This window comes from Pseudophryne corroboree, chromosome 1 (assembly GCF_028390025.1).
Source record: "Pseudophryne corroboree isolate aPseCor3 chromosome 1, aPseCor3.hap2, whole genome shotgun sequence".
NCBI lineage: Eukaryota > Metazoa > Chordata > Amphibia > Anura > Myobatrachidae > Pseudophryne > Pseudophryne corroboree.
In genome coordinates, this window is record NC_086444.1 from 279,053,577 (window position 1) to 279,079,463 (window position 25,887).

General features: G+C 45.4%; 1 protein-coding gene across 6 annotated transcripts in view; it reads right to left on the reverse strand.

Moving 5' to 3' along the window:
* Positions 1–25,887, reverse strand: part of SUSD2 (sushi domain containing 2) — a 384,956-nt gene that overhangs the window by 94,900 nt on the left and 264,169 nt on the right. Inside the window, exon 21 of one of the 6 annotated variants that reach the window (XM_063964303.1) lies at positions 17,635–17,871. The exons of 4 other annotated variants lie outside the window; for them this stretch is intronic. In XM_063964303.1, coding sequence (XP_063820373.1) covers positions 17,801–17,871 — 71 coding nt within the window. In that variant the 3' untranslated portion in view covers positions 17,635–17,800. Of the gene's footprint in view, positions 1–17,634; positions 17,872–17,907; positions 17,997–25,887 lie in introns of those variants that run through there. One more of the 6 variants, XM_063964305.1, reaches the window with a different exon arrangement.

Genomic DNA, 25,887 nt, shown 5'->3' on the forward strand with positions numbered 1-25,887 from the left:
AAGTTCAGCTCCCAAGGGTAAGAGACCTGTCTCTGATTTGAACGCAGCCTTGCTGGGTGGTACCATCAGTTCAGACAATGTTTGGGGAATTACCTTGGTCAGACCTAAAGAGCTTTGTAAAAAGAAGAAGAAGAAAAAGAAATAATTTTTGACTCTTGCCTTGATGATAAAAAAAAAAAAAAAGATTTTTTTTTCCTGGTCTTGTGTCCAGTGGCCACCATCAAGGGGAGGGCACTGTTACAAGTTGTTGCTACAACTTGTTTTTTTTTTTGTTTTCTTGTCTGTTAGACCAGTGTGTCAGGTTTTTTTTTTTTGTATCCCTTGTTCTGGATAGTCTGAATTTTGGGGTCTTTTGACCCCTCCTCAAGGGGGGGGGTGATGTTATGAGCCACGGCTGTGGCTCATTCCTGTTTTGCAGTTTTGTTCTGTATTTCATGTTATACTTCTGTTTATGTTCCCCGTAGGTGTCATGGGGTGCTCGGAGCTCACCCTTAAGGAGGGGATACTGTTATGAACCACAGGTAGTGGTTCATTCCTATTTTATGTTTATAAAGTTGTCTTGCATGCCAGGATTTCCTGTTGCTCTGTTTTAGAATACTCTTGTCTGCTGCCGCTGGTGAGTCTGTGTAATTGCAGCTTGTTCCCTTGTGTTCAGCCTCACCTGGCTGCTAATTGCATCTGGTCAGTTTGGAATCATGCAACAAGGCAGCTGCATGGGATTATTAATTAGGCCTCTCTGTTATATGCTGGCTGTTTGCAATTCACAGATGCTGGTGATATTCCTGGGTTTTCAGTCTGCTTGAGTTCTGAGCTTGGTTCCTGCTAGTTCCTGAGCTTCCTGTGTCGATTCCTGTGTCAGTCCCTGTGTCGATTCCTATGTCTGATCCCGTGTCCTGCCGTGAGGCGTTCCTGTCCTGAGGTCCAGTACCTTTGCCTGTGCAAGTTTCTGGCTTCTTGGTGTCCACCGGTCTGTCGTTTGGGATTCTGCCTGTCCTCCAGTTCTGAGAGTCTGTGTCAGCAGCATTGGGAGTTCCTGTCCGTTTGCCAGTATTCGTACCGGTTCCGTGAGTAGCGGCACGGCCGCGTCCGTTGGCTTAGGCCGCTGTATTCCCTTATTATTTCTGTCACTGGTGTTTTGCAGAGGGTTCTGCTTATGCTGTCACCGCCGGTACACAAAAGTATTGTCGGCGTGTGGTCAGCATTTCCTTTGTTGTTCTTTTCCTTTGGCGGCAAGCCGCACATACTTTGGTTTTAGGTTTGTTAGTAGCCCCTGGCCTTGTTGTTTAGTCAGAGGGCCCCTTGTTATCACCCTGTCTCGGTTCACTCTTTGTCTCTCATTAAGACCTGAGGGGGCATCGAAGTTGGGCAGACGTAATCCGCCCTTCAAACGTGGCTGCCATGGACTCAAGCAACCATAGTCTCGCAAGAGTGTACTGACAGCACGGGTGAGACAACGGAGATAGGGCGCCAGGGGCTATTCCCTTTCCATTCCCCTTTCCCAGCATTACGTCCTGGTGCTCTGGACTCGCTTCATAACATCTCCCTTGTTCTGAGCACCAGGAACCTAACAGTGTACGTGCGCAGTTTTATTGGAGTATCCAATAATTTTGTTTTGTATTCTGCATTTTCTATTGACTGGTCTCTTGTTTTCTGCTGCTGTACAAAGCACTTTGTGAATTTTTGTAAAGTACTGTATTGCACTATTTTGTGAGTTATAAAAGTTATATATTGGATGATGCTTTACTTTTTGTCTTTTATCTACACTTACAAGCCCTGCACTCTGCACTATTGAATGTTTCAGTGGGTTCTGCTTACCTCATGCTCAGTATATTTATATACAAGGCCATTTCTACCGGCTGGCGAGCCGTGCATTCACTGTACTGTACGGACAAGCCGTGCGACCGCATGGGGCAGCTGCCATGGCACTTTGTCCCCCATTCTGCTCTCCCTTTTCTTCCCTATTACTCCGCTCGAGGGAGCAGAGTTTCGTGGAATGACACAACGCAACCGTGTCATTCCACGAAACTCGGTCCCCCTGAATAGAGTACTAGGGAAGAGGGAGAAGGGAGAGAGTGATATCAGTGCTGGTGGATTAGCGCCCGCCAGCGAATATTCTTTATATACCCCCTTGGCAATGAGCATTTCCTTTGGCAACGAGTATGAATACCAGAGCATGAAGGCCCTGGCAACGAGCATGACATCCAGCTCGTGAAACCCCTGGCAATGCGCATGACAGCCAACACATGATACCCCTGGAAACAAGCATGACACCCAGTGCGTGAAACCCTTGGCAACAAGCATGACACCCAGTGCGTGAAAGCCCTGGCAACGAGCATGACACCCAGCGCATGAAACCCCTGGCAACTAGTAGGTAATTTAAAAGTAATTAGAAGCTTTACTGTAGAGGTGCATACACACAGTGAGACTTATCCTTGCGATTTTGAATATAATCAAAGTCGCAAGGAAAGTTAGTGCAAATCGCAAGGTGTTAGCCACCTTGCAATCACGATGCAATCCTGATGCACGGTCCCGCGGGGTCAGTTATAAAAGGTTAGAGAGACTATTCAGGCAAGTCAAGTTTGACTATCTAGTACTAAAGTATAGTCAAAATTGGCACTTAGTCAAAATCACACATAGCCAATATCGCAAGCACACACAGTCAAAATCGCATAGTCAAAATCGAAGATAGCCAAACTCTCACCATATTTATGGACCTTAGGGCATAATGTATCACGGGCATTGCAGTGTGTGGCATAATATAGTGCAGGGGTATTACTGTGTGGGGCTTAATATGATGGATTTTTTTTCCCTATGGTGGCCGAGGTCTGTTGTTGCAGGGTCAAAAACTGGGGTGTAAGATAGTCTTTTCTTGCGAGGCCACGCCCATTCTTAGTGACACCATGCCCATCTTAGTGAGGCCAAAGCCGCTCACCAGGAGAGCGTGCGCCTTCGGCGAGGGCAAAATATATTTTTTTTTACGTCGGGGGGGGCATTTTGAATGTCTAATGGGGGGGCGCGCATTTTTTACTGTTGGCACTGGGAGCCAAAGTGTCTGGAAACAGCTGTGTGTGTGTGTGTGTGTGTGTGTGTGTGTGTGTGTATATATATATATATATATATATATATATTGTACATACTGATGGAAATTTACCATTTCTTACTAACTTTCTCCATTTTTCGATTTTTTTTTATTAAGAATTTAGCACAGGAAGTGTCACAGATCAAAAAGGTAGGAAAGTAACTAGGATAAAGTTACTGAATGACAATTATAAGTGCCATAGCACAATGATATCCTGGCCTGTTTCATAAATAGCAAATTTTTTGGACAAGGCACAAAATTTGTACCAAACCCAGAATCCTCTAGATTTACACCACACTACTCATTTTATACTATGAAGGGTCCTCTGAATATGCTTCAATACAGTACTCCTAGGCCTGGGAAAATGTCCTTTTAAGTGATCTCTACTATTACCAGAAAACAGTGTAAGTTGTTAATACAACAGAACTGTCCAAGGTCTTAACTTTCACCTGCATTTTACCTCTGCTTGGTCTGCAGGAGTGCGCACAGCGTGTGAGATAGATGTGAGAATCCCTGGTGCACACTGTAAACACCACAGCCCCAGGCAACACAAGATTTCAAGAACATCAATTGTTCTGTGTTTTACATGTTACTAATATTTCTTTTATATAAAGAGAATGCATTTTAGGTTTTAGTAGTCCTTGAAGTAAAGTTAACAGCTGGCATAGGAGTTCCTTCATTTAAACTTCCAGTCAATGGCATAATTGATCAGACTGGCAAAAATCGTCACACAGGTAAGACACTTTTTAGCATCTAATCTAGAGCGGATACAAAGGGTCTGATTCAGAGGTGCATGCAATTAGCACACCAACACCAAATTTATTTGCAAAGTGAGTGACAATTAGTGAGCCCTTGGTGGAGGTAACTGGTGGAGGCAAGAAATATGCAGGGATGTTGGGACCATTTTTTAGGTGTTCTCTAGCCAGCAACCTCATATTCGTTACGAGCAAGAGAGTCTCCAGTCTTAGGAGAGCCAATCAGTCTGAGACAGCATGGGTTTGCTCTGAGGTCCGATGGTCCACCCGATATGGTCTGATGTTTTAGATGGTTCTGCTTATGTACATGAGCAGCGGATGTAAGACGTAAGTCCCCTGTGAGCGAAATGCCAGCTACGCATGCAACTGCACCTATAATCATGCTCAAAGTGAGCACTATGCCAGTTTATACTTATGTGCCACTGAAGCCAACCTGTGCCCAGAGAGGGATGGAGGAGGGAAAGGGCAGACCAAATACTGTAATGTCTGTGTTCACACAATTGCAGAACCTCTAGGTCAGGCATGTCCAAACTGCGGCCCTCCAGCTGTTGTGAAACTACATATCCCAGCATGCCCTGACACAGTTTTGCTGTCAGAGAATGCTAAAGCTGTGTCAGGGCATGCTGGGATGTGTAGTTTCTCAACAGCTGGAGGGCCACAGTTTGGACATGCCTGCTCTAGGTGCACAGACTTCAGAGAAAGTTGTATTATTAGCGAGTGCAAAGGGGCAGGTGCAAATGCACTTATGTTGGTGACAGCAGCACCAGTGAACCCATTATAGGCGTTTTTATAATGGGTGCAGTGTGTGCGGTGTCGTGGTAATTAACTTCATAGTCCTCTTAACGACCTGTATGTAACACAGAAATTGCCATGCCCATGACGCAAATGCAACTGGGTCCGTAACTGACAGAATAAGTTCTTCCTCAGACATGTCTCTTAGGAGCGGAGGTGGAGTTACTTTAGTTTTTTACCCAGTCAATTACCTTAGTAAAGTTTTTGGCTCTGGAATGAAGTGTAGGAATTTGGAACTTTCTCACACTTTGTGCATCTTCCTGGGCTCTATCATTCATAATTCTTTTCACAGCCAAACTTTTGATATCTGACCATTCATCGAACAGCATACTGACCAGAAAATTTTCTGGATGCAAAAAGTAAGCATTAGTCTGGATGACCTCATCAACTTATCATCATGCAGGATCAGGGAAGTATCGTGAGTATTGTATAGCATTCCAGGTAGAGTATGTATGCTTACGTGTCTTATTTGCCAGTCTCTTTTATTAGAGAACCAAAGCCTGGCATATACCTTCATAATGTAATTTGTAATTGTTACCAGGTTTTGTGAAAGGCGTGACTGGCAATGTACAATGTACAAACAAAGAGTGCGACTCCCAGCTGTCATTCATCTGGAATGATGTAGCGACCCCGGGTCTCTGTAAGCAAGATCATTGGATACTGTGCCAGCAGAAATGGCTCTGCACATCTCTAGGAGGTGCTTTTGGTCAGTACTTAGGTCACTTGTGTCAATATATGAAAGTTCTGTATCTAATTTGTGAAATCTAACAACTGTTTTTTTTTTCACAGCTAGCAAGATTCTGTCCTATGGGACCTGAAAAACTTCAAGTAAAGAGAAGAGGTAATGAAGTGGCAATTCATTGAAATGAAGAAGGCATATTGTCCATTGAAGAATTCTCAGTGTGATGACACCTCCCAGACGGCCAGTATTTAAGTTTGTGCCATCGTTCCCGATGACACATACATTGTCAAAAATTCTTCCTTGCCCTTCATCTTTAAGGTGAGGATTCCTGTAGCTATACTGTTTGCTTTGCCTGACTCGGTGACCTGACTTAGGGGGTAATTCAGATTTGATCGCAGGCTGTGAGAAAATGCAGCCTAGCAATCAGAGGCCAATATTACCCAAATTCCTCAAAATTATAGGCAAATTGACATGATTTTTTGAGTCTTCACTTGCGTTGCAACATCAAATGCGCAATGTTTTAGTGTCCGGGAATGTGGGTTGCGGGGTTGCATATCTGGACCAAATTGTCAAAACATTAAGGCAATTATGGGAGCAAGAGATGATAACCAAGGACAACAAACTTTTGGCAATGAATTACTACCACGAGGTACAATATTTTCCATACCCAAGCATCTTCGATTTCTAAAATCAGCCATTTTCACTACACCCTAGTATACATGGAGGTACACTGCAACACAATAATGAATAGAGACTTTGCACTATGTGTTAATTAATAATGCCACTCATGGCTGTCTACAGTTGCACCTATGTTCTATCAGAGGCACAGTGCTGCACTTGTATCCAGTGCTCATACACTAAAACAGCTGCAGCTGTTTAATAAACAGTGGCAATATTTCTCCCATGCAAATGGTGGTGGATGCTTTCGATGCTGTACTAATGAGATGTAATGAGTGCATCAATAATACATAACTATGAGACTTGTCACACAGTCTCCCAGTTGTCCTGGCAGCATTGCAATGCCAATCAGCACATTCATTTGGACAATAGTAGCATTTTGACTATTACATGACTTATGTTCCCCTATTAAAATCAACTCTGAAAAGGGCACGTTAACTGTTTGTCTTCTCTGCTGTCCTTTCAGGAACTGTATTGCTGCACATAATTTAAAAAATGTAAATGGCTTTTGCATTTATAAAAAAAAAAATGTTTTTTTCCCCAATCTATACATTGCTATTGTAGTAGTTAATAATAAATACCCAATGTAAATAATTAGATAACTAAAAAAAATTGTTTACCTTCATGCCACATTGTGATGACATGACGTTACCTAAACTATGTTTATTACACCCTGTCAATTGCAGCTTTAATATATAACAAATATCAGGCACCCCTTGAATAAGCACACTTCTAAAATAAATGCACACTAGGGGGTGAATTGACTAAGCATTCAGTTTGTATATTTCTGCAATTGTCCATTGTATCTGCAAATTGTATATTTACTAAAGACTAATCCGATGAAAATTTGAGGGAAAACATGACTTTAGACGGCAATAGGCAATCAGACCTACTAATGATTATTTAACATAGGCAACAATATAAACCCCAGATTTACTAACCATCGTGTTAGTAAAACCAATAGAATCCGTAGAAAAACTGCAGAACATATGTAAAACCAATACACTACCAATTAAGCAATTAATTGCCAATCAAAAAAGTTTGTATGTTAAAAAAGGGACAGACCCACCTGTAGAAATGTAGCTGTGGGAAATATGGCAGCAGCTTGATTTTCAGTGCTCACCACTTACCTAAGATACACAGCACTTGACTTAATAGGTCCAGAAGGAAGAAACAGGGAGATCAGCAGCTTTCTGAGGTACCACAGAACCTTTGCAGGCCTAGGTTCTTCCATGGGAGGTTAAACCTAAATGCAGTGTCTGATGTTTTGCCTCAGCCATACCAACTTAATGAACCTCCAGCCTCGAAGTGTGTCGGCATGAAACTGTATGTCATACTGGCACTTCATATTGTGCTGGGACAGTAACAGTTTGTCTGCTCCCAGCGCCGATCAAGAATTGGATCCGGTGAATGTTTAAATTTGGCGACTGCTTAGAGTTGCAGCTCGCGGACCAAGGTCCATTAAGCAGCAGCATTTAAATTTGGTTCACGGACCGGCAGCCAATCAGGGGCAGCCAGCGGCATTTTGAATTTGGGAACTGCCAAGAGCCAATCATGGCTCATAGACTTGCAGTTAATCTGGGGTGGCCATGTGGCTGCCTGATTGGCTCGCAGTCGGCATCAAATTCAAAATGAAGAGAGGCTCAGGTCTGTGGTATGTTAGGCGGGCAGAAAGCCCATGCCCCTGGTAAGTGATCCTAGGAAATTAGTCCCAGGTCACTGTGTCATTACTTAGGCAGGCCCAAAGCCTGAGTTCCCCCTGATATTTCTATACCCCCAATTCAACCACTGATGACCTCGTCAAGGATCAACTTGAGCCAGACACTGTCATATCAGGCCTGCACAAGCTTCTGGCTGCTCTGCATTTTTCTGCTACTGGTTCCTTCTAGACAGAGGGGATGATTCAGATCTGATTGTTGCTGTGCGTTTTCGTACAGTGGGCAATCAGCAATAGACTGCGCGTGCATATGCACCGCAATGGACACATGTGTTGGCAAACAACAGGAATCTCCAGACAGCGACAGGCTGGTGCAGAAATTTTGATTGCACGGGCGTTCGCAAGGTGATTGACAGGAAGAGGCCATTTGTGGGTGGTAACTGACCATTTACTGGGAGTATCAGGGAAAAGGCAGGCGTTCCCAAGCGTTTTCAGTTCCCAAGTTGTCTGCTGAATGAGGGATTTTTTGAAGCTCGGCGTACAAATGCGATCGCACACTTGCACGGCGAATATACACTACCCTTGGCGAGGACTATCTGAATGCAGCACAACAAATTTAGCAGCCCAGGTCTGAATCACCCCCAGAGTCCTCTAGAGTCGTGGGCATATCCAAGGCTATGTTCTTCCTTCATCTCCCCCTGGTCATGGTAGCCCTGAAGACCTTGTCCTACACCTATATCTGTCTCCCTGGCCAGGAATCACAGTGGCATGAGCTAAGGGTAGCTTTTTATCATCTTGGTGGGATGCCTAATGTTCTGGAAGCTTGTGCTTGTTTATACCAATAGAAAAGATATAGGAAGTGCTCATCAGTTTCCATCTAAATCACACTTCTATTTGATTGCAGATTCTATTGGAAAGGGTAATTTGACAGGGAGTTTACACAGAAAATACGCAACGGACATCACCTTTGGACTCTACTGATGTTAAAATCCAATGGTTAGTAAATACTGGATTTTTAGACAGCAATCCGACAGCAGTGTCCATCAGATTGCAATAAACAACAAAACCAATGATGATGTATGATTACACTTTAAGTGGTTGGGAATGTGTGTGCAGTTTTGTGGATGAGCAGAGTACTGTACACACTAGTGGATATTATGTAGGCAATGACCAGTCCAGTGACTTAACCAGTTTTTGTGGTTTATTTGGCACAAGTGAATGTACAGCCATACTCACTGTTACACTGGTTGGATCAGTGATGGAGAGGCGCCTGTAGCGGAGCAGGGGTGTAGGCAGCTCACCAGTCGGTGACTGTCTTCTCAGAAGGTAGCAGTGCAGAGTTCAGGAACAGCGATAAAAGCAGGGTGAACTGGCAGTTCTTAATGCTAAGAGAAGGATGTCTCTCCTCCACGTCACTCATACACAGTGGCAAGATGGTGTTGCTCATGTGCAGATACACTATTCGCAGCCATCTTGGTTAGGGAGTGAAGTTTACCCAGAGTAGCTATTTTGTTGGAGACACTCCACTTCAAACACCCTCCTCACTACAAGCTTCTCCATGTTACACAAACTTACAACTGAAGCTTTCTTGTAGCAACTTGTAAAAAATGTGAAGTAAGACACATAAAAGATCATCATTGTATAACACAACTGTGGTTTGGCTTTCTTTACTGGAACTTTAGATAGATACACTATCTGCAGCCGTCTTGCTTAGGGAGTGAAGTTTCCCCAGAGTAGTCATTTTGTTGGAGACTGTGCAGTCCACGCAGTGCACTCCACTTTTAACTCAAGTAACATGCTCTTTTAGAGATGTAAAAAAAAATAGCTTCATATTCTACAATTGCATTAGTAAGGTCCACACTGTTCTGAAAGTAAAGGAAGTACAGTATATACATTTTTAAACTCAGTTTATCTAAGAAATCATAGGCAACATACAGGATTAGATCGTTCAATTATGTGGCCAAACTAATAATAAATTAAACAGCCAGTCATCTGATTGTAAAAACAGAGACTCATACTGTATCTCTCAGATGAGGGTACTGTTCAGCCATTGTGTGGCTTGGCACATTTGTCCTGACCCATGGAAATGTGGAAAGTATACTTCTAGTAGTATTTCAATATTGTTTTTATGGGACAGTGCTCCCAGTTGCATACTTACCTACTTTCTGCATCTCCTCTCCGGAAGAAGCTTGGAGAGAAGATGCTTCTGTAAGCTTTCGGTCAGGGCCAGCTCTCCACGTCATTAGATACTACCCCTGTTGTGGCAAAATGCCACTATTCGTGGGTCCGCAGGCCTACCTGAAAAAATTGTGAGTCTACCACAACTGCCAGGATAGTAGGCAAGTAGGCCCCATTGTGATATGGACACACCACTAATATAATATGACTCTTTTTGGAGGTGGTATGGTCTTGTCGCAATTTAGGAGTAGTAAATCTTGGATGGTCAAAGTGAATGAGTGTGTTTTAATGTAGAATGACCCATGATGGTGACATTCAAAATATAAATATTGGTGTTCTAAAAAGGGACTGTTTATTGTGTTCCCAGCTATTTTGCCTTTGGTTAATGAAAATATTCTGGTGGTGGTGGTGGGTTTCCTGTGGACTTTAAAACACTCACATTATAATTAGGTTTGACTTGTGTTATGAAATTGTGTGATCATTTAGAATGCACATGTACACTTTGAAGTTATGACAAATCCTTCCCAAGAGGATAGTTAGTATGCACTTGGCAGTACGTAAATGGGATGGTCATTCCTCTTTTTACCCTCAGGAGTATACAATACAGAATATGCAATGTACTGCAGGCCCAGAAAATGGCCAGCTTCATGCAGACACGTAACAATGAAAATGTAGCATAACCTAAACAGCAGTAGCAAAAATAAAATGTTTAATATCTTAGTGTCGATGACAGGTTCTAGGTCAGGATTAATGTTTGTGGGGACCCCAAGGTAACTAAGCTGTGGAGGCCCCCACTTGTCAAAATGATATTCTGTCAATGTTATTAAAAAGTATAATATGTAAATAGTCCCAGCACATTAGACGTGCTAAACACACGATAGATCCCCAGCTCACATTTATAATGCCACAGTGCCCCCAACGCTGGTGGCGTAGCTATGTGTGGAGGCCCCTGGTCACCCTGTTGGTAATACGGCACTGAAAAGTTCAGTTTAATCTTGGATCAATGTATAAATTAATTTCTTTCATTTAGTGGATGATGCAGAGTTTAACACAAGTTGGCCATAATTGTTCCCGCATTGCGTGTGCTGAAAAAAATGCAAGGTTGCATGCATCTCTATGACCCCACCGTCTCCATTCATGTGTTCGGTTTCATAGCCGTTATAATAAGAATTTACTCACCGGTAATTCTATTTCTCGTAGTCCGTAGTGGATGCTGGGGACTCCGTAAGGACCATGGGGAATAGACGGGCTCCGCAGGAAACTGGGCACTCTAAAAGAAAGATTAGGTACTATCTGGTGTGCACTGGCTCCTCCCTCTATGCCCCTCCTCCAGACCTCAGTTAGGGAAACTATGCCCGGAAGAGCTGACACTACAAGGAAAGGATTTGGAATCCAGGGTAAGACTCATACCAGCCACACCAATCACACCGTACAACTTGTGATAACCATACCCAGTTAACAGTATGAACAACAACTGAGCCTCAATCAACGGATGGCTCATAACAATAACCCTTTAGTAAGCAATAACTATATACACGTATTGCAGAAGAAGTCCGCACTTGGGACGGGCGCCCAGCATCCACTACGGACTATGAGAAATAGAATTACCGGTGAGTAAATTCTTATTTTCTCTGACGTCCTAGTGGATGCTGGGGACTCCGTAAGGACCATGGGGATTATACCAAAGCTCCCAAACGGGCGGGAGAGTGCGGATGACGCTGGAGAACCGAATGAGCAAACTCAAGGTCCTCCTCAGCCAGGGTATCAAACTTGTAGAACTTAGCAAATGTGTTTGAACCCGACCAAGTAGCAGCTCGGCAAAGCTGTAAAGCCGAGACCCCTCGGGCAGCCGCCCAAGAAGAGCCCACCTTCCTAGTGGAATGGGCTTTTACTGATTTTGGATGCAGCAATCCAGCCGCAGAGTGAGCCAGCTGAATCGTGCTACAGATCCAGCGAGCAATAGTCTGCTTCGAAGCAGGAGCGCCAACCTTGTTGGCTGCATACAGAATAAACAGCGAGTCAGACTTTCTGACTCCCGCCGTTCTGGAAACATAAATTTTCAAAGCCCGGACTACGTCCAGCAACTTGGAATCCTCCAAGTCCCTAGTAGCCGCAGGCACCACAATAGGTTGGTTCAAATGAAACAATGATACCACCTTAGGGAGAAATTGGGGACGAGTCCTCAATTCTGCCCTGTCCATATGGAAGATCAGATAGGGGCTTTTACATGACAAAGCCGCCAATTCTGACACACGCCTAGCTGAAGCCAAGGCCAATAGCATGACCACTTTCCACGTGAGATATTTTAGTTCCACGGTCTTAAGTGGCTCAAACCAGTGGTATTTCAGGAAATCCAACACAACGTTAAGATCCCAAGGTGCCACTGGTGGCACAAAAGGAGGCTGAATATGCAGCACTCCCTTCACAAACGTCTGAACCTCAGGCAGTGAAGCCAGTTCTTTTTTAAAGAAAATGGATAGGGCCGAGATCTGAACCTTTATGGACCCTAATTTGAGGCCCATAGTCACACCTGACTGTAGGAAATGCAGAAAACGACCCAACTGGAATTCCTCTGTAGGGGCCTTCCTGGCCTCACACCAAGCAACATATTTCCGCCATATGTGGTGATAATGCTTTGCTGTCACATCCTTCCTAGCTCTTATCAGCGTAGGAATTACTTCATCCGGTATACCCTTTTCCGCTAGGATCCGGCGTTCAACCGCCATGCCGTCAAACGCAGCCGCGGTAAGTCTTGAAACAGACAGGGTCCCTGTTGCAACAGGTCCCGTCTGAGAGGCAGAGGCCATGGGTCCTCTGTGATCAACTCTTGTAGCTCTGGGTACCAAGTCCGTCTTGGCCAATCCGGAACGATGAGTATTGTTCTCACTCCTCTTTTCCTTACTATTCTCAGCACCTTGGGTATGAGAGGAAGAGGAGGAAACACATATACCGACTGGAACACCCACGGTGTTACTAGTGCGTCCACAGCTATCGCCTGAGGGTCCCTTGACCTGGCGCAATATTTTTTTAGCTTTTTGTTTAGGCGGGACGCCATCATGTCCACCTGTGGCCGTTCCCACCGATTTACAATCTGCTCGAAGACTTCTTGATGAAGTCCCCACTCTCCCGGGTGGAGGTCGTGCCTGCTGAGGAAGTCTGCTTCCCAGTTGTCCACTCCCGGAATGAACACCGCTGACAGTGCTTGCACGTGATTCACTGCCCAACGCAGAATCCTTGTGGCTTCCGCCATTGCCACCCTGCTTCTTGTGCCGCCCTGGTGGTTTACATGGGCGACTGCCGTGATGTTGTCTGACTGAATCAGCACTGGTTGGTCTCGAAGCAGGGGCTCCGCTTGACTCAGGGCATTGTATATGGCCCTTAATTCCAGTATGTTTATGTGCAGACAAGTCTCCTGACTTGCCCACAGGCCCTGGAAGTTTCTTCCCTGAGTGACTGCCCCCCATCCGCGGAGGCTTGCATCCGTGGTCACCAGGACCCAGTCCTGTATGCCGAACCTGCGGCCCTGAAGAAGATGAGCACTCTGCAGCCACCACAGAAGAGACACCCTGGCCCTCGGGGACAGGGCGATCAGCCGATGCATCTGAAGATGCGATCCGGACCACTTGTCCAACAGATCCCACTGAAAGATCCTGGCATGGAACCTGCCGAAGGGAATGGCCTCGTATGACACCACCATCTTTCCCAGTACTCGCGTGCAGTGGTGCACCGACCCCTGTTTTGGTTTCAGGAGGTCTCTGACCAGAGTCACTAACTCCTGAGCCTTTTCCTCCGGGAAAAACACCTTCTTCTGTTCTGTGACCAGAATCATACCCAGGAAGGGCAGACGCGTCGTAGGACATAGCTGCGACTTTGGAATATTCAGAATCCAGCCGTGACGTAGCAACACTTCCTGAGAGTATGCTACGCTGATCAACAACTGTTCCCTGGACCTCGCCTTTATGAGGAGATCGTCCAAGTAAGGGATAACTGTAACTCCTTGCTTCCGAAGGAGTACCATCATTTCCGCCATTACCTTGGTAAAAACTCTCGGTGCCGTGGACAGACCAAACAGCAACGTCTGGAATTGGAAATGACAGTCTTGTACCACAAACCTGAGGTACTCCTGGTGAGGTGGATAAATGGGGACATGCAAGTATGCATCCTTGATGTCCAGAGATACCATAAAATCCCCTTCTTCCAGGCTCGCAATGACCGCTCTGAGCGATTCCATTTTGAACTTGAACTTTTTCATGTAAATGTTCAAGGATTTTAAATTTAGAATGGGTCTTACCGAACCGTCCGGTTTCGGTACCACGAACAGTGTGGAATAGTAACCCTTTCCCTGCTGAAGGGGGGGTACCAGTATTATCACTTGCTGGAGGTACAGCTTGTGAATTGCCGCCAGGACTACCTCCCTCTCCGTGGGAGAAGCTGGCAAGGCCGATTTTAGGTAACGGTGAGGGGGGCTCACTTTGAACTCCAGCTTGTATCCCTGCGATACAATCTGTATAGCCCAAGGATCCACCTGTGAGCGAACCCACTGACTGCTGAAGTGTCGGAGACGCGCCCCCACCGCTCCTGGCTCCGCCTGTGGAGCCGCAGCGTCATGCGGTGGACTTAGTGGAAGCCGGGGAGGACTTTTGTTCCTGGGAACTGGCTGCATGGTGCAGCTTCTTTCCTCTACCCCTGCCTCTAGCAAGAAAGGACGCCCCTCTGACTTTCTTGCTTTTTTGAGAACGAAAGGACTGCATCTGGTAATACGTTGCTTTCTTAGGCTGTGAGGAAGCCTGTGGCAAAAAAGTTGACTTTCCAGCTGTTGCTGTGGATACGAGGTCCGAGAGACCGTCCCCAAACAACTCCTCACCCTTATAAGGCAAAACCTCCATGTGTTTTTTAGAGTCGGCATCCCCTGTCCATTGCCGAGTCCATAAGACCCGCCTGGCAGAAATGGACATTGCATTTATTCTAGAGCCCAGCAGGCAAATGTCCCTCTGGGCATCCCGCATATACAAGACAACGTCTTTAATATGGCCAAGGGTTAGCAATACGGTATCCCTGTCCAGGGTATCTAACTCCTCCGACAGAGTATCTGTCCATGCTGCTACAGCACTGCACATCCAGGCTGAAGCAATAGCCGGTCTCAGTAGAGTACCAGAGTGTGTATACACTGACTTCAGGATACCTTCCTGCTTCCTATCCGCAGGCTCTTTTAAGGCGGCCGTATCCTGAGACGGCAAGGCCACCCTCTTAGATAAGCGCGTCAGGGCCTTGTCTACCCTAGGGGAGGATTCCCAACGTAACCTATCCGTTGGCAGGAAAGGGTACGCCATTAGTATTCTTTTGGGAATCACCACTTTCTTATCAGGTGAAGACCACGCTTCTTCACATAACTCATTTAATTCATGTGACGGGGGAAAAGTCACTTGCTGCTTTTTCTCCCCAAACATATTTACCCTCTTGTCAGGGACAGGGTCAACCTCTGAAATGTGTAATACATTTTTCATTGTAATAATCATGTATCGGATGGCCTTGGTCATTTTAGGCTGTAATTGTGCCTCATCATCGTCGACACTGGAGTCGGACTCCGTGTCGGCATCCGTGTCAACCAAGTGAGATAGTGGGCGTTTTTGAGACCCTGCCGGCCTCTGAGGTGCCTGGGCAGGCCCGGGTTGAGAGCCCGGCTGTCCCCCGGCAGCAACATCATCAAACCTTTTGTGTAATGAGTTTACATTGTCATTTAAGACCTTCCACATATCCATCCAATCCGGTGTCGGCACCGACGGCGGCGACACCACATTTATCTGCCCTTGCTCCGCCTCCACGTAACCCTCCTCATCAAACATGTCGACACAGCCGTACCGACACACCGCACACACACAGGGAATGCTCAGACTGAGGACAGGACTCCACATGGTCTTTGGGGAGACAGAGAAAGTATGCCAGCACACACCACAGCGCTATATAAATCAGGGATATACACCACAAGAAGTGATTTCCCAATAGCTGCTTAATAAACACCTTTGTGCCTAAATTTTTGTGCCCCCCCTTTCTTTTTACCCTTCTAGCTTCCAGGAGACTGCAGGGGAGAGCCTGGGGAGCGTCCTTCCAGCGGAGCTGTGAAGAAAAATGGCGCTGGTGTGCTGAGGAAGAAGGCCCCGCCCCCTCAGCGGCGGGCTTCTCCCGCTGTCTGTGACAGGAAAATGGCAGGGGATTTTTCACATATACAGTCTAGACTGTATTATGTGTAGATTTCTGCCAAAGGTACTCTAATTGCTGCCCAGGGCGCCCCCCCCCCCCCCAGCGCCCTGCACCCTACAGTGACCGGAGTGTGTGGTGGTGCAGTGGGAGCAATGGCGCACAGCTGCGGTGCTGTGCGCTACCCTAAATGAAGACAGGAGTCTTCAGCCGCCGATTTGACCGTCTTCCAGCTTCTGATCTTCTGGCTCTGCGAGGGGGACAGCGGCGCGGCTCCGGGAACGGACGATCGAGGACAGCTGCCTGTGTTCGAACCCTCTGGAGCTAATGGTGTCCAGTAGCCTTAGAAGCACAACCTAGCTGTGAACAGGTACGTTTGCTTCTCTCCCCTCGGTCCCACGTAGCAGTGAGTCTGTTGCCAGCAGAAGCTCACTGAAAATAAAAAACCTAACAAATACTTTCTTTAACTAGCAGGCTCAGGAGAGCCCACTAGGAGCACCCAGCTCTGGCCGGGCACAGATTCTAACTGAGGTCTGGAGGAGGGGCATAGAGGGAGGAGCCAGTGCACACCAGATAGTACCTAATCTTTCTTTTAGAGTGCCCAGTCTCCTGCAGAGCCCGTCTATTCCCCATGGTCCTTACGGAGTCCCCAGCATCCACTAGGACGTCAGAGAAAATTATCAATCCTGACTTGCACAAGCCCTGTCAATGACCGTACCCTATGTGAGAACGCAATATTACATCTCAGATACGCTTCTTCAGTTGCAAGTGAAAGAGCATTCTGCTTGTGCAGGCACAGTCACACTTTACATGATTGCTAGATAGACTTTGCGACAGGGCCACCTTCCCCTTTCATTTTATATCGAACAGATTGTCTCTGATAGTCAAGATAACTGCTGCTTTTTTACCTGAGAATGGGTCAAATTAAAGTGCAAGAAGGGACAATGAAGTTCCCCTCTGAGGACTATCTGACATTCTCTGCACTCGTCTGCAGATTAGCTGGAGGACTAACAAACAGTCCCCCCTTAGACCTGCTCTGCCTCAGGACTGAGGGAGGGGAAATTCCACTAGGGTGGGGGAGAATTTGTGCCCACAAGGAAGGGGGGGGGGGGGGGGTGAGGTGTTAATACCCCAAAGATAATTAGAGGCAGAAGGGAGTACTGCAGTTCCACTGGGGAACCTATTGCTTCTGGGGAAGGGAGCTAATGGTATAGTTAAATGGGAATATATGGACATTGAAGGTGTATGAAATATTTAAATCCACTTTAAAAATACATTTTGTTTTAATAAAATAAATACATAAATAGATTTTTTTTATGGCAGTATTTAAAAAAAAATCGTCATTTGTAGTAAGTGGTTAAAAGGAATTTATTATGAAAAAATACTTAGCTGCCAAGTTGTTCTCCATGTTCTCTATGGTGATGTTAACAATTTATGGCCCATAAGCCACCACAGGAACACATGAACGTTGACTGACATATCTCGTTTATCAAAAACAATAATAAATGCTTTTTGTAGTCACTTCTATGGTCTCCAGGTGGTTTCCAATTTGGATGCATCTTTATAATCAATAATAACAGTGCATGATATCTATACAGACAGACATATCTTACACACATCAATGTAATATTTTATTATATTCTTTATAGGTCAGGCTTCCCATGATACAGTATTAGCATGAATCTCTTCTGTGTAAATCATGAGAATGCTCTGAACTACGTATTTGTCTTAGCAAAGAAATCACTGTATATTGCTTGCATCACCGGATTTATCAGAGTCCTAATTTACGCCAGCACTTTGTCTCTCATGATGTACGGCAACACTATGGTGGTATATGTTGAGTCCCTGAAGGATTCTGGATGTATATGGTATATATCACAAAAACAGGAAATTAGAGATGAGTGAAGCAGCAGGAAAATTATACCTGGATCAGAGTTTAGCATAGAGATGCAGAGGTTCTAGCAATATAATGTTTGAGTTCTGAAACACACAAGAGTGGACGACCAGTCAGATCTGGTCCAAATATTGCAGCTAGGAAATGAAGGAGCTTTCAACCTTGCTCCGAACATGAACTTGACATACAGAATGAACCCTTGTCTGAAGATGTGTAGGGTCACATAAAAAGTAGGTGGCATCTTCAAATCATAAATTCCTTAAATATAAATAACAGGGTTATTTTTTTTATACTTTTCAGGTTCACACTGGAAATTTTGGATTGAAGAAGCTGAATACTGTCTGACTGTCACATACTCTTTGGTTTCTGTTGGGACCATTTAAATCCAAAGTATATTGGCCAAACGCGCAACATTTTACAGTAGACTGAGGTATTATTTTATGGAACACTTTTGAAAATTATACTCCTCTAACAGGCAAGAAGATGTTAATTCTATACTTACAAAGAGTAATGGATTTGTGGCACATTAGACGGAATCGGCATGTTTTGCCGACAAACGGGATGCTGGCTGTCATTATACCAACATCTGTATCCCGTCTGTCAGAATCCCGGCAGCGAGTCCCCTTGCGGGCTTGATGCGCTTGCCACGGTTCGGGCCGGGTGGGTTGCTTCACTTGTTACAGTTTAAATTCCCACGCGGTTGGTGGCGTGGACCCACCTACCAAGTGGGAATACCTGTCAGTGGTCGGGATACAGTCCGGCTGTATTTCACCGGCAGCCGGGGATTCCAGCATCGGTCTCCTGAACACTGGAATCTCGACAGCCAATATTTGAACTGCATCCCCATTAAACATTTAGGGGTATATTTAGTAAAGGTTGATTTTCATAGATTTCAAATGGAAATCAACCTTTAGTATATATACCCCCTGGCATTACTGATTATCCTGGGTTTTGGGAAATAGTGAATTAACACTGAAAAACAAAAGCAATTTCCCAAATAGACACCCTTTAATTAAAGTACAGTATATGCTTTGAGAGGTTATTGCTTCACACAATACATGCTATTCAAACTGCAAGTAGACAGGGTCCAGTCTTTGAACCCAAACAGGTGGACTAGGAGAGCAGCTTTTAAAAAGAATTCAGCAATGTATGGGCTAGTGTTACCCATAGTGTTAGTTATGCATATGTTGGAAGTTGCTGAGAATTTTCCAGCTACAGTATATAGAGGCAAAGGGTCTGAGTCGGATGCAGACGCAGCCACAGTTGTGTCTACATCTTATGGTAAAGCGCAGCTGATTTTCTACAAACTAAGATGCCCACTTGCAGCATCATGAGACTCTGAGGGTCACCGCTGCGATCGCGTTCTTCATAAGGTCCCACGCTGCCCGGCTTTTCCCGTCGCCGGGCAGAGAAGCGCCTGCACATTGCGGTCGCAGCGCATGCGCAGTTCATACCCGATCGCACCGCTGCGAACAACTGCAGCGTGCGATCGGGTCGGAATGATCCCTTGTATTCTCTGACTAAAGTTCTTGTGAAATGTCAAGGCACAGTCGCGTATACTGTATAAGCAGCTATGTGCACACCGAAGTCAGCAGTCAGTCTTAAACTCGTTATGCAGCTCAAAAGAGGCCACTGGAGAACCATGATCTTCTACAACTTTTAGAGTTTTAACCAACTGCAAGATGCTTTTGGGGAGGAAGCACCTTCCCCAACCACTGTGTTAGAAATTGAATGGTTTGCAGAATTGCAGCGCACGAGACGGTCTAAGAATACAAAAAGCACTGCAGTCGACTTGTGTCTGCCATCACCGGGGCCAACTTTGTTGTTTTGTGGGCCATGGTTGAGGTGGATGCCAGAATGACCGTGGCCCAGTTAGAGGAGATATTGTAAGCATATCATTGGGATCCATTCACTTGATACTCCAGAAATAGCTTGACCTTAGCAAGGTTTCTGCATGCCGTGTGCCCCATCAGCTGATTAAAGAGTAGTAGGAGGCTCGGATGACTTGGTGATAAAACATACTTGCCAGATTTGATGGCGGTCGCTTAAACTTTGTCTGAGAGATCATCAGTGTCGACAAATCCTGGATCTACTGACCCAGAGACCAAACAACAGTTGGCCCAGTGAAGTGAGTGCAGCGTGGCCAAGCAGATAGTGGATGTTTTTGAGGCCAAGTCTGGTCATGAAGCTACCGTTCCATTCATGCAGCAGCGCACTGTCACTAGGAACTGGTACAGCAACCAATGTCTGCCACAAGTGCTGGAAGCCATTTCCTGGTGCCATCCAAGAACTTGTGCTCTTGGTGCCCTTCTCCATCACAACAATGCTCTTGTGCCCTTCTCCATCACAACAATGCAGTTGCACACAAGTCCAATAAAGTGGTGGATTTTCTGTCTCATGAATGCATCCAGGAGCTTTATCATCTGCCATACAGACCAGACATGGCCCCCTGCAACTTCGTCATGTTCCCACAAATCAAGTGCAAAACGCATGGGATTTTGAGTCCTCGGAAGCTGCAGTGGGGACCTTCATCTAGCTAGCATGTAGGACTTGTCCAGCAGCTTCAATAAGTGGCATGGAGGGCATGCCACTTTACATAAACTTCTAGCAAATACTTTGAAAAATGCAATGTTCCCTTTGTTTGTAAATATAATACTTTTTATGCATCCAGAAACTTACTGCACACCTCTCGTATTTATGTGGTTTGTTTTTGTGACTACCTCTCGTACGCTGTTACATATACCTTGTGGCAAATAAATAAAAAAAGTAACACAGTCAAGAAAACATTCTCCCTTGTTCATGATATGATTATATTGTGTAGGGTAGTGTGACTTTAGCACCTAGGTGTAACAAGTGTACACACTTGTATGTTTGGTGTACCTACCTGGCTCCAAATGGTAATCTTTTTGAGCTGGAAACTCAATGAAATGTGTCTGCATGTACATACTGTATGTATGTAAATATGCTATTTTACATGTATAGTCTAAACACATATTCATCTACCTCTAGATGGATTAATCGTCTTGTTAACCTCAGGCAGAAACACCGCACCCAGTTAATTTCACTGATAATTTGACATGATAATTTACTGCGCATTTTTGTTTTCTCATACTTAATATTGTGTTACTCGTACTTAGAATGATCTCAGGCACACATAATGACTTCTGTGACTCTGTGCAGTTGGACGGTGTTAGATAACAGGAACACTGTCAGTCACTGGAAATGTATGACACTTAGCTGTTATGATTCAGTTTGACGGAACAAACAAAGAAATTAATACTTTGCTATAGAAGTACAGTAGAATTCAGTGGAGGCCTGTAACTAGGGGTGGGAGAGCAGTACCGATGTTCAAAGCTTAGGGGGAGGCCCTGTTCCTGCTTCATGTCACCTGTAATGGTATGCAGCAGTGTGGAAAGCCGCCATCTGGAGCATCACGTGGATGCTCCAGATGCTCAACTTCCCCCTTGTCCCGACAGCAAGCCGTAGTATAGCCGCTCAAAGCATCCTGCTCCAGGAGCTCAGATTCTTCCCCTGGTACCAGCATCCCCATCCACTCAATGACAGCACATGTTCAGAGGGTGGGGCCAATACATGAACGGGTGACGGCTGTATATTCATACCTCCCAACATTTGGAATCGGGTTCTAGCGCATTCCCAAAAAGGGGGGATGGGCTCGTGAGTTTTGCCTTCATTTGTTTCTGCAAAGTGTCATGTGACTACCAGGGCAACCACTATCAATTGTCACATGTAGTGAACAGAGATGCTTTGGAATTACCATGTGAGCTCTTTTTCGGCACTATGCAATCCTCCCACTCCTTTTCTCCCTCTGCCGTTATAGGACAGGCTGAGAATATGAGGTTCTGTCACAGTTTCAAGCACTCCACTGAGATTTTGAAAAAGGAAATCATCATTTGTAGGAGGGCAGCTAAGAAAAAATAGATGCATGCTTAAAAAGTTACTTAATCGGCTGTTTAATGAAAGAAAAATGTCTATGTGGAGATGCTGTTTGAAATGAATACTCAAGTGATAAGTTAACACAGATTTGAAATAGAATTCTGAACTAAATTGTAAAGTAATATTATGGTGGCCATGGGTGCTCTCTGTATTATATGGTGGGAAGGAGGGTACTGAGCTAAGACTTTGCCCAGGTGACAGAAAGCCTAGCTTCACCCCTGGCTATTAGATATGGCATTTGTATGAACAATGTGAATATTCTGTATTGTGCAGTACGGTATGTCTGTGGTTTTGTGCAGACATATGGTACCATAGGTTCGATTCAACTTTTTAAATAAAATTATCTACAACCTTTCAGTGAGTCTCAGTTACACCACTATGCAGAATCCACTTCCTCAAAATCCAGAGTTGTGCCACGCGACAAGTATGGAACATTTAGGGTTGGCCAGCTCCTGAAAAATAAACGCTTAGTCCCATGTCTGGAAGCATGGATGAATGACACAGAGCAGCCTTTAAACTAAAGCCAAGTCAGGCTTATCTCTACACCCACTGCCTGAGCAGGGGGTGACAGCTGCAGGCTTCTTGTGGGGACAGACACCATTACATTTGGCATGTAAAACAGAGTACAGATGAAGATTCAACATTTACTTTGATTAATGTTGCTTCTATGAGGTTTAATATACTGTATACACTACTTAGGCAGTTGGGACTATGGAGATGTTTCACCGTGCACATTTAGAATCCTGCCCATATACTTTGATTGTACTCTTTATTTCAACCAAGCCTGCTACTTTTTCACTCTTTAAAACAAAACCCATTGAAATTAAAAAGCCACAATGGAAAGACAGTAATATATTTTGCTTAACTATTAATGGTGCATATTTTAAAACTCATTATGTCCTGGTCATTTAGTTAAATTTAGGTAAATTCTCTTCAAATAACAGATGTTATATTAGCAAGATCAATTATGTTGTGGTCTATTTTTTTTAAATATAAAAAAGTAGATTTATGGTAGACTTACCATAGTTAAATCTCTTTTTATGAGGTACACTGGGTTCCACAGGGAATACACTGGGGTTTAGAGTTGGATCTTGATCCAGAGGCACCAACAGACTAAAGCTTTGAGTATTCCCATGATGCATTGCATAGCCTCCTCTATAACTCCGCCTCCGGACACAGGAGCCCAGTTTTGTTAACCAGTCCAATGCAGTAGCAGGTAAAGAGAAGCCAGATGTTAGTCACATAGAACCACATTCTCACGACAGGAGAAGGGACCAGCAGCTAATGTCATACAAACCCAAAGAAGCTAAGTGCGTCAGGGTGGGCGCCCTATGGAACCCAGTGTACCTCGCAGAAACAGATTTAACTATGGTAGGTCTACCATAAACCTCCTTTTCTGAAGCATGGTACACTGTGTTCCACAGGGAATACATCAGGGATGTCCTAAAGCAGTTCCTCATGGGAGTGGATGCACTGTAGCGGGCATAAGAACCCGGCATCCAAAGGAAGCATCCTGGGAGGCGGAAGCATCAAAGGCATAAAACCTAATGAACGTGTTCACTAAGGACCACGTAGCCGCCTTGCACAATTGTTCAGCTGACGCTCCTCGACGGGCCACCCAAGAAGGTCCAACAGACCAAGTAGAATGGGCCTTTATAACAGCAGGAGCTGGAAGACCAGCCTGTGCATAAGCTTGTGCAATTACCATTCTAATCCATCTGGCCAAGGTTTGCTTATTCGCAGGCCAGCCACATTTGTGAAAACCGAAAAGTACAAAAAGGGTATCGGATCACCTGAGAGAAGCAGTCCTCGCCACATAAATATGGAGATCCCGTACCACATCCAAAGACCGCTCTTTGGAGGACAAACCAGAAGAGATAAAAGCCGGAACCATGATCTCTTGGGTAAATAACCAGGGCGAGTTCGAAGAACTGCCCGGTCATGATGAAAAATTAGAAAGGGCGGACGACAGGACAAAGCTCCTAAGTCCGACACCCTCCTAGCAGAGGCGATAGCCAGTAGAAACACGACCTTAAGCGTAAGATATTTAAGAGGTTCAAATGGAGACTCCTGTAGGGTATTCAAGACAACAGACAGATCACATGGAGCCACATGAGGACATATGGAGGCTGGATCCATAAAACGCCTTCACTGAAAGTATGAACGTCAGGAATAGACGCAATCTTCCTCTGAAACCACACCAACAAGGCAGAAATATGAACACTGAGGGGGGCTAATCGAAGGCCTAAACCCAGGCCTTGTTGCAGAAAAGCCAAAAGTCTGGAAGTTTTAAAATTGTATGCATCGTAATTCTTAGCAGCACACCAGGTGAAGTAAGAATTCCACACCCTGTAATAAATCCTGTTTGCGGACCTTCAGCATAGATTGGATAACCACCTCGGAAAATCCTTTAGCCCTCAGGAGCGAAGCTTCAAGAGCCACACCGTCAAATCCAGCCTGGCCAGGTCTGGATAGGCACAAAGGCCCTGAAGGAGGAGGTCTGGGCGTTGAGGAAGTAGAAGAGGACGCTCAATCGATAGACCATGCAGGTCTGAGAACCAATGCCATCTGGGCCACGCTGGAGCAACGAGAATTAGTATTCCTCCTTCTTGCTTGAACTTTCATAGTACCCTGGGCAGGAGTGACACTGGAGGGAACACGTATGGCAGCTGAAAGTTCCATGGAATTGCCAGTGTGTCCACAAACACAGCTTGAGGATCCATTGTCCTTGATCTGAAGACCGGAACCTTTTGATTGTGTCGAGATGCCATCAGGTCTACACCTGGTATGCCCCACTTGTCCACTAGGAGTTGAAAGTCTTCCGGATGAAGTCTCCACTCTCCTGCGTGCACGTCCTATGACTGAGGAAATCCACTTCCCAGTTGAGGACTCTGGAAATGAACACTGCCAATATTGCTGGCAGATGGCATTCCGCCCAACAAAGGATTTTTGACACTTCCATCATTTCCATGCGGCTTCGAATGCCGCCTTGATGATTTATGTACACCACCGTGGTGGCGTTGACTGACTGTACTTGAACAGGCCTGTTCTGTACCAGAGGCAGGGCCAGATTCAAAGCATTGAACACTGCCCGCAATTCCAGAATGTTTATTGGGAGGAGAGATTCCTCCCTGGTCCACCGACCCTGGAGAGAGTGTTGCTCCAGCACCATGCCCCAACCCCGCAGACTGGCGTCCGTAGTAAGTAGGACCCAGTTGGGGATCCAGAAGGGTCAGCCCCTGCTCAACTGTTGGTCCTGTAGCCACCAGCTCAGTGACAGATGAACCTCCGGAGTCAAGGAGATCATTTGAGACCTGATCCGAGGAGGCAGGCCGTCCCAGAGGGCGGGAATACAATTGAGCGTACTCCACTATGTCGAAAGCCAATACCTTGAGGCCTTGTACTTGCATCGCCGAGTGTATCGACACCCTTGGACAAGAAAGGAAGCATCTGATCCTGTCCTGTAGTTTCAGGACTTTCTCCGGAGACCGAAACAGTCTTTGGCCGTGTGTGTCCTGCAGTCCCCCTAGGTGCACCATGCTCCGAGCAGGGACCAGCGAGGACTTTTTCCAGTTGATGAGCCACCAGTGGGCTTGTAGGAATTGTACCATCAGCTCCAGAACCTCTTGAGAGTTTGCTAGGATCAACAAGTCATCCAGATATGGCAGGATCCTGATTCCCTGATGGCGGAGAAGGGCCGTCATCATGGCCATGACCTCGGTGAAGATCCGAGGGGCCGTGGCCAGTCCAAATGACAGAGCCTGGAATTGATAATGTAGGTTGCCAACAGCAAACCAGATATTGCTGATGCTATATGGCAATAGGTATATGCAGGTAAGCATCCTGTATGTCCAGGGATCCCATATAGTCTTTGGGTTCCATGGCCAGTACAATAGAGCGCAGAGTTTCCATACGAAATTTGATACTTTCACAAATTTGTTCAATGATTTGAGGTTGAGTATAGGCCGAAAGGACCCATTGGGTTTCGGAACTAGAAACAAGGTCGAATAGTATCCCCTGCCT